General features: G+C 42.9%; 2 protein-coding genes across 2 annotated transcripts; both read left to right on the plus strand.

Moving 5' to 3' along the window:
• The first annotated feature begins 288 nt into the window (after positions 1–288).
• On the plus strand, positions 289–6564 carry LOC115404664 (fibrinogen-like protein 1). Its single transcript, XM_030114067.1, has 6 exons — positions 289–415; positions 538–645; positions 4291–4382; positions 4867–4984; positions 5971–6150; positions 6281–6564. The coding sequence occupies exons 1-6, from the start codon at positions 289–291 to the stop codon at positions 6562–6564; spliced, it is 909 nt and encodes a 302-aa protein (XP_029969927.1).
• Positions 6565–7381: 817 nt separating this feature from the next.
• LOC115404556 (NXPE family member 3-like) lies at positions 7382–14832 on the plus strand. The gene is made up of 9 exons (XM_030113947.1): positions 7382–7415; positions 10085–10122; positions 10215–10414; positions 10566–10746; positions 11293–11721; positions 11877–12172; positions 12247–12317; positions 12431–12634; positions 13991–14832. The coding sequence occupies exons 3-9, from the start codon at positions 10302–10304 to the stop codon at positions 14554–14556; spliced, it is 1860 nt and encodes a 619-aa protein (XP_029969807.1). The 5' UTR covers positions 7382–7415; positions 10085–10122; positions 10215–10301; the 3' UTR covers positions 14557–14832.

The raw sequence follows: 14832 nt of genomic DNA on the forward strand, positions 1-14832 counted from the left end.
CAAAACATGTGCAATTAGTTGATTTACAGAATGTAACCAATTCACTTCTGTTTTTGTTTCATGGTTGCCACAACATCAGATGCACAAAAATCACAGAGAATTTTTTTAAGAAATCACTTCAAATGAAGTGTTTGTGTTCTGATGTGTGGAACAATCACCACCTGCTGCAGCTGCTTCAGATGCTACAGGTAAAAGAAAGGCACCGTCAACTCTTTGTGCTTTCTGGTTCATTCAGGGGACCACTGGCTTGGTTTGAATAAGATTCACTGGCTGACCCAGTCCAAGAGGATGACCTTGAGGGTGGACCTGTGGGACAATGAAGGGAAAACTGCGTATGCCGAGTATAAGGACTTCAGTCTGGGGATTCCACAGTCGAATTATGAACTCCGTGTTGGGAGATACTCAGGAACTGCAGGTAATGGTTGCTCTTGAACTTTCACATCAGAACAAGTTGATCTCATTTGCACGAATCGTGAAACCAGCATTCAAGAATTGGGTGTAAACTTCCTGAAATGTTTTGTGCCTTCCTGTCTGCAGGTGATGCCATCCGAGATCCCAGTAGTGACCTCGTCTCCGGTCCCGATCGTTATGACGGCCAGAATGGCTACGGCTTCAGCACATCTGACAGAGACAACGACAGCTGCGGCAATTGCATCATCAACTTTTACATTTTTTTCAAAAAATGTACCGATATCTACAGCGGCGGCTGGTGGTTCAGCGGATGTGGCTCCGCTAATCTCAATGGTCCTTACCGTCCTACTCGTATGAAGCGGCCACTCTACTGGAAAACCTGGAGGGGCTATCAATCTCTCACGGCCACCAGAATGATGATAAAATCTGAGTGAGAGGAGCCTTTTACTCCATTTGGGAAATATGTGTTTATTTCATTCAACAAAGTCAAACATCAAGAAGAGCAGAGTGACACACAATGATAACTGTAAACTGAGCATTGAATAAAAAACTCCCAGTAAATCCTTTTGGTTTCCTTCTTTCTTTCAGGTTGTTGATGCATTAGTTTTGTAACGTTCATACAAGTCTTGCTGAAATGTACTTTTTAGGCAAATTTATCTCAAATCAAGTGGGATGAGACATTTTGATGAAAAAGCAAAACATTTCAAACAGACTCGGTAAGATTTTGAGTGTTCTCCAATGTATAGGCCATTTTATTCTTGATTTCTCTCAATTGACTGGAAATGTTAACACCAATCAATGAGATGTTTTGCACCAACAAACATGTCAGAAAAAAAAAAAGTGGTGGAAATTCATCCAAAACGGGTTGTATTGTATGAAGGAGGAAATGTGCCAAAATTAAAAAAATAAACACACCATTAAATAAATAAATTAATAACTGCGCCATTAAAAAGTTACTTAAATGTGTCATTAATTAATTGAACTTGGATATAAACACTGTCGTGGAAATTCTATGATGAAAAGAATCCTCAACAAATGGTTTTTTTGAAAGTTTTATTTGGAGTTCAGAGGTCATACAGACATTCGGCTTACCTGTACGACAAAAACTCTCTGACAGATGGATCGAGAAAAATAAACTTATACCCATCCCAAGTCGGAGGAGTCAGAGCAGGTGCTGGACAGGTCGAGGATAACAACCATGGAAGCAGGGTGCGAACTACGGAGGGGCCAGGGGGGTCTCAGCCCCCCGTTGATGAGACATGAGCCCCCCTGAAAACATGATTTGTGAAATTTTGGGGGGGGCCCTAAATATTGGCAAAATGCTGTTTCCTCCATGTATTTCCTTTAATTTATAATTAATTTTGTATGATCATAATCATGGATCATATGCGGAATTAGGCCATTTTTAGTGGATGATTTGCGCATCACTGTTTCACTTCAATAAAGGTGCCGGCCTGCATGCAGTACTTGTCCTCACCATTGAAGTGTGGGGGCGCTATGCCTTAAACGTCACTTTAAGCAGACGTATTCGCTCCGAGGTTGACGTTAACTGCACCAAAATCATCTTGTAGACTGTCAATGGACAAAAACCATTGATCCAGAGAGCGGGACAGTCGGTATCGCGAGAAGACAAGATCTCGCGGGAATTGCAACATCTAGCAGTCACACAATCGCTGGCAAATCACAGAAATAAATCCAGAGCGATGTGTTTCCTCACACTCAATTCATAAGACACGCATTACACTGTACCAGTAGTACATGGTACAGGTAAACTCCCATGGATCATTGCACAGGCCACGACCCAAGTTTGAAGAACACCCCATCAGGTGACAGATGATAAAGGCGATATGGGTGAGATCAGTGGGGTACGAACCTGGCAGCACCTCAAAATGCATCTTGCACTGAGTCAGGAACAGCTGACAATCACCGGAGTCCCTGGAGAATCTGGTGGGAGATGCCAGGCCGGGAGTGGCTGCAAAAAAGGATTGTTCTGCTTTGAATGTTCATTTTCAATTCACAGAATTGTAGAAAAAAAAATATTTGTTGGTGAATCCTTTGTGGGAAAGAGAGACAGAGGGAGAAGGAGAACAATGGAACTCACTGAAAAGGTTTGGGTGAAAAAGAAAGAACTTTTTTTTTAAAGCTCTCACCTCCTAATCTACCACATCTCATTGAAACATTCTGACCCTCTTTTCAACTTAAGCCTTGCCTTTAGGTGCAAAAACAGATGACCACACTGGATAAGTAGCATTTTTCCATTTTACTCACTCCAGGGTAAATGTTGTCACTTTTTGTCACCTTTATGTGCAGGTGGACATTCAATCCAGCCAATCCGGTTTAAAGTCCTTTGGTGATGAGCTGAGAAATCTTATTTTTCTGCTAATTTAGAATTACAATCAACACATTTTCATTGTGCTTCGCCTTCATTTTTTTTTCCCATCCAGTGACCGCTGTCTTTGTTTCTGAATGATGCAAACAATTGTTTCTTGAAAATAAAATAAACTCAAACCTAAAAAGTAAAGAGAACATTAAGAGTAGGAACTGATCTTAAATCCACTTGAGGGATAATTGTGTTCAGAGGAACTCTGACGGAGGAAAAGAAATTCAAATTCAGCCTCTTTACAAAGGAAAAGAAGAAACTTTGTCAATGAATGCAAGATCAAGAAAACAAAGTGAATCCTCAAGTAAACAGGTTTACAGGTTTACAAGTTTTCACCTCCTTCATGTAACAAAGGAAAGTTCAGGGAATGTAAAAACTTTTGATTCTTTGTAGTCGTTTGTGAACCAAGTTGTTACCAAATCAGCAAACTTGGTCTCCAAAAACAGAACATCTCATCTGATGCAAGTCAACTCACATTTTTAAGAATTAGAGTGGATTTTATTTCAAATATCAACAACAAATGACAGAAAACTTTCCTCCAGATATTTGACCAAACAGGTTTTTCAGGTACAAACAGGTTGACCAGTGGACTCCAGTGTCCGTCTGTGAGTCCTGAAACCAACAGAATGTGTTGTTATCAGGTTTCTAAAGATCTTGATTGAAACAATCACGTATTAATGAGGATGAGGAGTGATATGTGTAATTTAGGTCCGTATTGTTACTGAATAGTCAACTCATTGGGAGTTCTCAAGTTTACTGACTGGGTTCTTTTATTCTGCAGGAGATATTTGACCTGAACAAGATTTATGACTTCAGCCTTCCACTGTTTGCACTGGTCAGTCCTCCACAGAAATCCTATTTCCATATTGGAATGCTGGTGGTGCAGAAAGATGCAACCAGATGAGCAACATTCAGTGAATAATACAGAGGAGCATCCTGGTTCCAGCTCTGCTATATATTCTGAGGCTACAGCAGGACGGACACACCTGAGGGATCAAGTCAGTCACGAATGATCTCTGTGTCTCCTGTTGGCTCATTCATTCTTCATTCATTCAATCCAAAAGCTGGACCACACATTATGGTGAGTTTAACGGGAAGCAGGAGCTCAGTTTACTTTCACTGATCAATTATTGGTGTCACACTGTCGTGTTGTTTATTGTTCATGTTTGGAAGACATCAGAGTGTTCAGACCAACCTGTCTCTGCTCCTCAGGTCAGAATGAAGATGCTGATTGGACTTTGTGGACTGATCTTGGTCCTTCTTTCCAGCGTCACAGCACAACCGCAGGTAAACTCTGGAAACTGCTTTCTTCTGCTGTCTTCACACACAATCAAACTTCACTCTGAAGCTGTTTTCTTCTCTTCCTAGAAACATCCGGTTGATGTGTTTCCTCACGGTATGGCACATGTCCTGATTTCTTCTTGTAAGCTGCAAAACACCAGAAATCTTTGGAATAATTGTTATTTTCTTTCTCTCTGTCTTTCAATGGGAAACATCAGGATCGGACTGCACTGAGATTAAGAGGCGCCTGCCAGAGTCACGCAGCGGAGTTTATATGATCCATCCTGCTGCAAGCAGAATCCCCTTCAAGGTATCAAACCACATTTCAGCAAGATCAGACAGGTTTTTACTTATTTCAGCAGTTTTACTTCATTTAGGTGTTTTTTGCACAATTTAACCACATTTTATTTGTTTTCACATTTTTCTTTTCCACATTTGGGCTGTTCGCACTCTTAAGCATAACTTTTTCCACCATTTTAGCAGCAACAGCTCATAAGACCTTTTTTTTTTAACCGTATAACTTATCTATTTCCTCACATATATCAAACATTCAGGTCAGCAGTGAGCTAATTGTTATTTTCTTATGAAATAATTATGTGAGGGAAATTTCTCTCCCAGCAGGAAATGATAAAAACATTGTAATTTGGCATGAAATGATTTTGTGAGAGAAGGACATGTGGGTCTGTTTGTTCATTTAGTCTTCACATGTGTGTTTATTTGTATCATAACAGTATTGGAGTTTCAGTTCAAACAGCTAAACACTCTTGGTTTCTCTCTCTGGACCTTCTGCTCAGGTGTACTGTGAGATGGGCGCCGATGGCGGCTGGACGGTGATTCAGAAACGCACTGGAGCTGCAGTTTCTTTTGAGCAAAACTGGGCTTCATATGAACACGGCTTTGGTCACCTGACGTGTAAGTAAAGGGGAATACCTGCATGTGTTCCTCATGATAAGGGAGGGTGTGATCATTTAGGCAGTGGTGGACGAGAAGGGAGTGGAGTTCGACGAGGTTCCTCAGATGAAAGAATGTTATTCTGCATAAGTGTTTGGTGTGAGTGTCAAAGGAGTTGAGGGTCCAACAGCAGAGAGGGTGACGTTTTGACTAGAAAAGGTGACACTGGTGAAGAGGGAAGAGTGGCGCTGGTGTGGTGTGTCGACAAGGATGGCCTCAGGTTTTGAGATGTCTAGCAGCAGGAAGTTGAACTTCATTCAAGCCTCGATCTCCTCATATCAGTGTGGATCAGTGTGGATGTTGGCAGGGCAGCAGAAGGCCTGGGGGTTGTCCTGAGGTACAGTTGTGGCTCATCAGCATCGCGAAGGAATGATATTCCATGCTTGCTGATGACATTACCCAGAGGGATTAGGTAGACAGAGAAAAGGGTGGGACCCAGCACCGAGCCCTGGGGAACCCCACGGATGGCGTAGTGGGTGTGAGATTTTGCTTTGCCCAGGGCTCAATTCTACCAGACAGAAATTAAGTACCAGTAACCAGTTATGGTCTTTATTTGAGAGTCCAATGGTTTGTTGCAGGGGGTGGAGGAGGATTTTGTGTTTTTTTTTTTGTTTTTTTTTTGGGGGGGGGGTGTATTCAGGCTGCACAATAAATGCCAAAATATCAACTCAGTTACAGCAAAGCGTGACAATGCACTGTGCATTGTCACGCTGTGCGCAATGTGCACTTTGCTGATTTACAGAATGTAACACACTCAGACCTCTTTTTGTTTCATGGTTGCCACAACATCAGATGTACAAAAATCACAGAGAATTTTTTAAGAAATCACTTCAAATGAAGTGTTTGTGTTCTGATGTGTGGAACAATCACCACCTGCTGCAGCTGCTTCAGATTCTACAGGTGAAAGAAAGGCGCCGTCAACTCTTTGTGCTTTCTGGTGAATTCAGGGGACCACTGGCTTGGTTTGAATAAGATTCGCTGGCTGACCCAGTCCAAGAGGATGACCTTGAGGGTGGACCTGTGGGACCATGAAAGGAAAACTGCGTATGCCGAGTATAAGGACTTCAATCTGGGGATTCCAGAGTCGCATTATGAAATCCATGTTGGGAGATACTCAGGAACTGCAGGTAATGGTTGCTCTGAAACTTTCACATCAGAACACGTTGATCACATTTGCACGAATCATGAAACCAGAATTCAAGTGTTAGATGTAAACTTTTTTTTTTTTTTTTTTTTTTTGTACCTTCCTGTCTGCAGGTGATGCCATCCGGGATCCCAACCCTTATGACGGCCAGAATGGCTTAGGCTTCAGCACGTCCGACAGAGACAACGACAACTGTGACCTTTGCATCTTCGAATTTGACATTGCTTTTCACAAATGTACCGATATCTACGGCGGAGGGTGGTGGTTCAGCGGATGTGGCTCCGCCAATCTCAATGGTCCTTACCCTCATACTTCTATGAAGAGGAGTCCCTACTGGAAAACCTGGAAGGGCTTTCACTTGCTCACGGCCACCAGAATGATGATAAAATCTGAGTGAGAGGAGCCTTTCACTCCATTCGTGTCGGGAAATGAATAAAATTGGATTGAATAAAAAAGTCCCACTAAATCCTTTTGATTTCCTTCTTTCTTTCTGGTTGTGGATGCATGGGTTTTGTGACACTCATACAAGTACCTCTATATTTATGATGGAAAAAAAAATTCAAACTGACTCAGCAAGATTTTGAGTATTTTCCAGTGTTGATTTCTCTCAATTGGTTGGAAACGTTAACAGCACCCAATGAGATGTTTTGCTCCACCAAACATATCAGAAAAAACTGGTGGAAATTCAAACGGGGTTGTATTCTATGAAGGAGGAAATTAGCCAAAATTAAATAAACACACCATTAAATAAATAAATAAATACCTGCACCTTTGAAAAATTACTTAAATGTGCCGTTAATTAATTGAAATTCGAAATGAATACTTAAATATGTCATTAAAGATTGTAATTAATTCATTAAAATACCAGTCTTTTTTTTTATTTCACTATTAAATTAATTATTTCATGGCCCAGCATTTCATGAATTCATTTTATCTGTAAAACTCGCCCAGATACTATTTAGAAGTACTCTTTGAATTTCAAATAAATTGAAATATGAGCTTTATGACTTATTATTGGGAGGAAAATAAATCTACAATATTTTAACAGTGGTACAAAAACACATTTTTTTTTATCTTGAATTTGAATTTCATCAAAGCAAAACAAATGTGCTCTCATGTCAGGGTTTGTGTGTCTTTTTAAATCCCAGCCTTCCTCTGCAGAGACGCCCCGCCCACCCGCACGTCACGTGACTTCCTGACAGCTTCCCTTGGCGGAAGTCCACGACGCGTCTCTGCGTGCGCGCTCTGGTATGTACACCGGATTTAATTAATCAAAGCACAAACCGGGAATTCTCTTCTGTTAACAGACGTCTGTGTTTTCTTTCCTTTCCTCTCTTCACTTCTCTGCACGTGAAACCCGCCGCGCTGCACGACGGAGTGTTTCCTAATCTGAGTTATAATCTGGCGTCTGTGACGGTTCTCCTTCTAACTTCAAGATTTCGTCCTGCTTTCTTTTATTCTTTCCTCCTTTTTTGGTACTGTCCAGTGTGTGTCTGGTCTAAAAAGCTGTGCATTTTCACAATAAATCTCTTTGTTTTTCTTCTTCTTTTTCTTTCAGTCGTCGTTACGTTTAATTTCGTTGTGGATTTGAAAAGCTGAATATTGTTGGATGAATGAACCTCATCCAGTCAGATAGTCATAAACTAACTTCTGTGGTCTGCCTCGGTGTGTTTCAAAAACTTTCACTTGTAGAATTACGTAGGTTTTTTTTCTTTTTATTTTTTTTTAATATAATTTATGGAGTTGCTGCAGCATCATGAAACGTCTGTGACTGTCTGCTTCCGAGGAAGCTTTTTCTTTTACTTATTTAGTGCATGTCTGGAGTTTTGTGTTTTTCTGATGTCTTTATTTTGTATTATGTCACGTGACAGTTTTTAAACATGGTTTCTGAAGAGGCTGTGACTTTTTTTTTTTTTTAAAGATTGTGCAGGTTTTGCTTGTTTGGGCTGGAAGGCTGTTAATGTTAGGTGGCAACCCTATTGTCAAACACCTTGACCTCTTGACCCTTTTGAGTTTCAAGTGAAAACGCCTCGGTATTGAGAAAAACACTTTCGTGTTCATACAGAAATGTTTTGAAACAGCAGACACAGTGAAGTTCAGTCCCCAAAAAACCACACACACACACACACACACACACACACACACACACACACACAAGTTTATATTGTGATTGTCGCTGCAGTCGGGTGTCCTTGCAGATATGGTGAACCTTTTCCTTGAGTTTTAATGGTTTAAATCGTCCAGTGGAAGGAGCTCACGTCTGAACCTAAGTTGATTAAAGCGATATCAGAAGATGCATGTTGTCTATTTTGGTCTGAAGTCCCGACCAGCAGCTTTTCTCTCCTCTTGTTTTGAATTCTTTCTCACAAACACTGATAAACGTTGTTTTCTGTCATGCGGTGTCAGAATACTTCAACAGACATACCTTTAAAGCTCAGTACGAGATACTGTACGTTTAGGATCCACCGCCAGACATTAAGTTCAAATGCAGTTTTTCCATAATTATTAACTTCCGAGTGCTTTTCTTTCTTTTACTCTTTTACAATTATTGTATGTTCTTATCGCGGCTGCTCACTTCAAATCATCACTCTGCAAACATCAGACTTAAAACCATCCTGAAAAGGGTTCTGTTAAGCCTTTGCGTAGACAGACACATAATGTTTTACATTCGTTGATTTGGATGACAAAGCAGGAGCTTTGAAGACATCCAGTAAAAACATTTGCTGTTTTAGAAATATTTTTGAAGAGAAATACTAATAACTTGTGTAAGCTACAATGTTAAAATCAGCCTCTGAACATGCCTTAATCCTGGAGCTTTGTTGAACATTTGTTTAAACACTGATGTGATCTCTACAGCTCCTCTTCAGTCACCTTTGAAATTATTCATTTAAAAAAAAAAAATGCTGTAAAAGACTGTGATTTACCTGCTAAACAAAAAAAAATAAATCCTTGTTGAGAAATTTACATTACGCATTACATTACGCTTGTAAAACACACACACACACACCCTGTTAACCTTTGTGCTGTTGGGCATCAACTTTATGGTCAGGTTGTCGATCGATAATCATCAAAGATAGTTATTAATTACCCTATGTGACGATACACAGGAGAGAGAGAGGTGTGAAAGAGAGACAGGTGGCTCAGGTGAGGTCAGGCAGGACAACACGATAGAGAAAAGTGATCAGTCTTTGTGAGAAACGTCTGCAGAACGTCTCCAGTCGTTCGGATGGTGCTGAATTACGTGTGTGGCGCTGCTTTTGGTTGGGCGCAGCCTTGCAAGTTGGTCAAGTCATGCAGGACCGTGTGTTGTGACGAGGCACAGCTAATACTAGTTTATAGGCTGATAGATCATCCCCAGTTCACTCAGTCATGTAATTAACTCACACATCTAATCTCATGTAATGCCCAGGAGCTGGTGGCAGGTCCTTGTTTCCTGGTGTTTGCGCTGCGGCAGAAGCCACAGAGGGTTGTATTTCTGGACCATCCTTGCAGCGGTTCTGGTTCTCCCGTGAAGGATCCTTTGGTTTCAGTTTGGAAGGGGAGTTTCAGGGGAAGCTGGTCGCTGAGGCCTGTGTGTGTGTGTGTGAGTCAGACTCTTTGGTGAGGCTCTGGAGGGAGATGTGATCCTTCATGCTGGACCGAGAACAAAAGAGAGTTGTGAGCTTTGACTTCCCCTATTTGGGTCTCAGAGGAAACAGGGCCTGTAATGAGGCTGGAATCTGAGTGCTGGCCTCTGTAGTCTGGTCAGGGCCTGGATCTGAGATCAGGAGACCGGGGAGAGCAAGAAGGACCAGGCATTTCTTACCTTTACGTGACTGAATGAATTGAATCAGCGTTTCTGCCTTTCTCACTCTTTTGAGCGATTATACACCCTCTTTGCCACTTTGTCATATACTTTTCTTTTCTTTCTAATGCAGCCTCAGACTAATGACCCTCGCTGCAGGACATCCTGAAGGTGAGAACTTGGTTCTGTGAAGTTGTTTAATGACGTTAAAGGTAAACACACACACACACACGTTCATGCGTTGTCTTTCTTTCTTGGCACAGATACGAAGCAGTTGTGTAGTTGGAGCCGCAGCAATGAGCTGCAGGTTTTTATTTCCGCTCTGAGGTTGACCTTTACTCCTGGGACGCATGTCGTCCCTACACTCACAGCCACTTCCTGGAAGTCACCACTGTCCGCCGCAGGATGGGGCAAAGATTCTGTCTCGTCTGAATTTGCTCCCTCCAGAAGAACTTGTTCCAAGGCAAGACACTTTCAATTTCGTAGTTTCCAGTATCTTATTTGTGTTATTGTATGTTTTTTCTTCTTTCTTCATTTCTAGTGAACAAATTCTCTGTCACTCTAACATAGTGAGGATTTACCTAGTTTTGGTTTGTTTCCATCTTCTATTCCAGTCCTGCAGCAGCTGAAGTGGTCAGAGTACTCCACTGTACCCAGAGACCACCCATCATGGAGGTCAGACCCTGTCAAAGGCACAACGTCATCAGATTTGTTTTCCCAAAGTACGGCCGCATCTTCCTGTTTTTGATTGTGTGTGTTCTGATCTTCATGCTGTTCTCTACGGACATCACAGAGGTGAGAGTTTGAAAACAAGCGGGTGACCAAATGTGAAGTGTTTAATGTCTGTTTAAGCAGAGTGTGATTTACTGGGTGGAGTGGAAGAAATATTTTCCAATATCATCATTAGGGACAATTAATAACGTACCTACCTCATGCATAATGATCAGAGCTACTCCACCAGCACACCAGAGCAAAAACCTCAAGAAACAAATGTTTAAAAGAAAGTACAGCAGAGCTGTCGTCTCTCTTGTGTTCAAAGTTAAAGTCACATACTCAACCCTTCACTCACATAATTTAGAAGCTATACATTTTAATTGAATTACAATTTCACACTGTATTCAAAATGCAACAGCAAGTCTGTTGGATAGAAACCAGGAGAACCGAAGGGGGCCTAGAACTGAGCTCTGTGATCTGTATCTGAGCACAATGTGCTTGCCAAAAGAAATGTAAAAAATACCTAAACGTTTTGAGGAAAACAATCTTTAGCGTTTGCCTTCTTGAGTTTTTACTGTATGGTTCTCCATTTGTCATATGTGTTTGTCAACTTTTCATGTGTTCCAGAATAAATCCAAGCCCATTATCAACACTCCAGGAAGTGTCACCAGCCGCCACAGCTTGTGCAGCTTTCGACCGATTTCCCCTGAAGAGGCTCTCGAGGAAAAATCCATACTTAAGTCCATTACTTGGCCGAAATCTCCATCTCTGGGACCTTATTATACTCTGAGAAGTACCAGCCACCCAGCCTGTAGCAATTTCACCATTCTCCCAAGAAGAGGAGGAGGAAGCTGGCGCATCGGGGATCAGCTCGAAGTCTTGATCCAAATACGGGACTACCACTGCCGCCCCAAGAAGTATGGCGGGGACGTCTTACTGGCTCGTCTTCACAGTCCTGCTCGTGAGGCCGGTGTGGCAGGAAGAGTGGTGGATCACCTCAATGGAACCTACTCTGCCGTCTTCCCCCTACTCTGGAGAGGAACTGCAAAGGTTGAGGTAATTCTGATAGAAATGTAGATGTTGCTTTCTCTTTTGACATGGAATTTCAGTTTTGCTCTCATGATTGATAATTGATGGTTATGGTCAGTATCGCCTCGTGCAGATTGCCTCACGGTGAGAAGAACTTTGAATCTTTTGTCCCGTCCTGCCAGGTGACGCTGGTTCACTCCAGTGAGGCAGTCAAAGTGCTGAGCAGGCTGACCAGCGAACACCCCGATCGGATATTCTTCAAGAGCCTCTTCCGCTCGGGCTCGGAGACTCACTTCGCCGTGTGCAACGTCTGCCTGCGGCCGAGCCGCGCTCCGCTGTGCAACTACACCGACGTCCGCACGGGCGAGCCCTGGTTCTGCTACAAGCCGAAGAATGTCAGCTGTGACGCCAGGATCAATCACTCCAAGGGAGGATTCGAACAGAAACTCAGGCTTAACGAAGAGAATCTCTTCGTAAGGTGAGAATTATCATTTTATTTATCTGAAATCAAGTCAAGGTAGTTTTAATTTTAACAACCATGTTTTCCGGCAGTGACGTCAACATGAAGGTCCCCATTCTGACGACAGGATCATCTCGTGTGTTCACAAAGCCCGACATGCTCGGTAAAATATTTATGTTGCAGCTCCAGCTGATAGTAGGAAATGACAGGTTACAAGGTGACCAGGTTGATTATTCAGATGCAATCTGTTTCTCCATTTTGAACCTTTTCTGTTAGGTAAACGTATTTCCGTGATGAGCAGCAGCAGATGGAGACCTTCTGGTTTTTACTACCACGGTGTGTGGAGATCACTCGGTGGAGCTGCGGTTCAGCAGTTCACCCCCGAGCAGATGACTCGGTGTCTTCAAGGCAAGAAGGTCCTCATGTATGGAGACTCCACCATCCGGCAGTGGTTCGAGTACCTGAATCAAACGTTGCCAGGTTGGTTACACAACATGAATTGAGTTGGATTTACCATTTTCATTTCACAAAATGTTTCGTTTCACAGTTACACAGCAACGTTTTGAAATCGATATCTGTTTACACAGAAGCAGAAATACTAAAAAAGGTTTAGTTTTCATCTTGAGCTACTATTCGGTGCCATTTGTATTGAAACCACGCAAAGGTGCGCAAAGAACAATTGTTGGATATCTGAAACAATGGCGTCAGTGATAATTATAAAACAATCTCAAGAAGTTAGGCGTTAACAGAGTTGGTCATTTTCTGCCAGTTTCTCCATATTATCAGACACATTGAGTTCATAACCAGCTTGTCAGGACGAGGGATGTGCCAATTTACAATTTAATTACGATATTGCACAGCCGAAATTATCATATCACGTCATTTACAACATGTTGTCTGATTCATTTGGAGACAAGCCCATTACTGAAACAAACAGCCATTGGTCTTACCCAAGGTGTCAAAGCCTCTGCAGCAAAATGTACTACAAACACCACAAAAGTCCCACATCCATAGAAAACCCCTAAAGTATGTAATTTTATGCCAGGATGATAAAAACGAGGCATTAACACGTTCGGTCTGACGGACACTGTACCGGCCCCCCCCCCTCAGCGCACCTCCCGACACAAAACGCAACAGAACCAGAGATCCCTCTGCTCCACCCCAACATAATGGGCCTCATATGAAACTAGGAAGGCTGCACTTTAAGAGACACCAGGCAGAATGTTCTCTGAGCCGACCGCCTCTCGTGAGGGACAAAACAAACTGAAAACCGATCTTCACATTCCACAGCCAGCACCTCAGATTGCTTGTTTCTCACACACTTCTTCACCAAATCTCAAAGCCATTCTCACCAAACGCAACATGTTTTATTTCCTTACCGTTTTGTGGTCATTTTCCATCTATCCAGACTCTCCTCTGGCCAAAACTAACGTCATAATCCTCTGCAGTAGTGAGCGTTATGCGCCTGGATGTTATTGTCACCATCTTGAGGGCTTGTTGTTAATCTAGGCAAGGGTAAAGTTTCATTTTTTTCCCTCTACTTTATCAAAATTTGCTCAGGCATGTTTCAATGCACAGTGTTGTTGACGGATGTTGTTGACAGATTTCACTGTGTTTTTGGGCATTTTCAACAGTATTAAAAGCAACGCGCCAGTATCCTGATAATATCGTGAATCGTGATATTTTGGGCCACCAATATCGTGATATCAATTTTTCATATCAGCACATGCCAAGTCAGGACTGTCAGTCCAGGTAACGGAGAGCTATCTCAGGTATGCTCGGCCTGTTTCAGAGTACATGCGTCTGTTTAACCAGTTGTCTTTGTGTTTTCATCAGCTATCAGGCAGTTTGACCTGCACACCTCGAAGCAGACCGGACCCCTGATGGCCATGGACTACACCAACAACATCATGGTGACGTTCCGCTGCCACGGCCCCCCAATTCGTTTTGGCCTAGTCCCGATCGGTGAGCTGCGTTACATAGCCAACGAGCTGGATAGTGTTATCGGAGGCAGCGACACCGTCATAGTTCTTGGCATATGGTCGCACTTCAGCACTTTTCCCATGGAGGTCTACATCCGACGGTTGATGAGCATCCGCAGGGCGGTCGTACAGCTTCTGGCCAGAGCTCCGGAGACTGTGGTCATCGTACGAACCGCAAACCTCAAAACTTTGACGCTCTACGAGACGCTGACCAACAGCGACTGGTACTCAATGCAGCGTGACAAGGCGCTCCGAGCCGTGTTCAAAGGTACCGGCGTTCATCTAGTGGACGCCTGGGAGATGACGCTCGCTCACCACCTGCCACACAACCTCCACCCAGATCGTCCCATCATTAAAAACATGATCAACGTGCTTTTATCATATGTCTGTCCAGCAATCCATCCGTCCATCAATTTTTAACCACTTATCCAAGACCGGGTCGCAGGGGAAGCAGTCTAAGCAGGGATGCCCAGACTTCTCTGTCCCCAGACACTTCCTGCAGCTCTTTAGGAGGATACAAGGTGTTCCCAGGCCAGCCGAGAGACATAGTCTCTCTAACGTGTCCTGAGTCCCTGGAGTCTCCTCCCAGTGGGACATGCCCGGAACGCCTTCCCAGATAAGCGTCCAGGAGGCATCCTAAAAAGGTTCCTGAGCCGCCTCAGCTGGTTCCTCTCGATGTGGAGGAGTAGCGACTCT

This window comes from Salarias fasciatus, chromosome 17, assembly GCF_902148845.1.
Source record: "Salarias fasciatus chromosome 17, fSalaFa1.1, whole genome shotgun sequence".
Lineage (NCBI taxonomy): Eukaryota > Metazoa > Chordata > Actinopteri > Blenniiformes > Blenniidae > Salarias > Salarias fasciatus.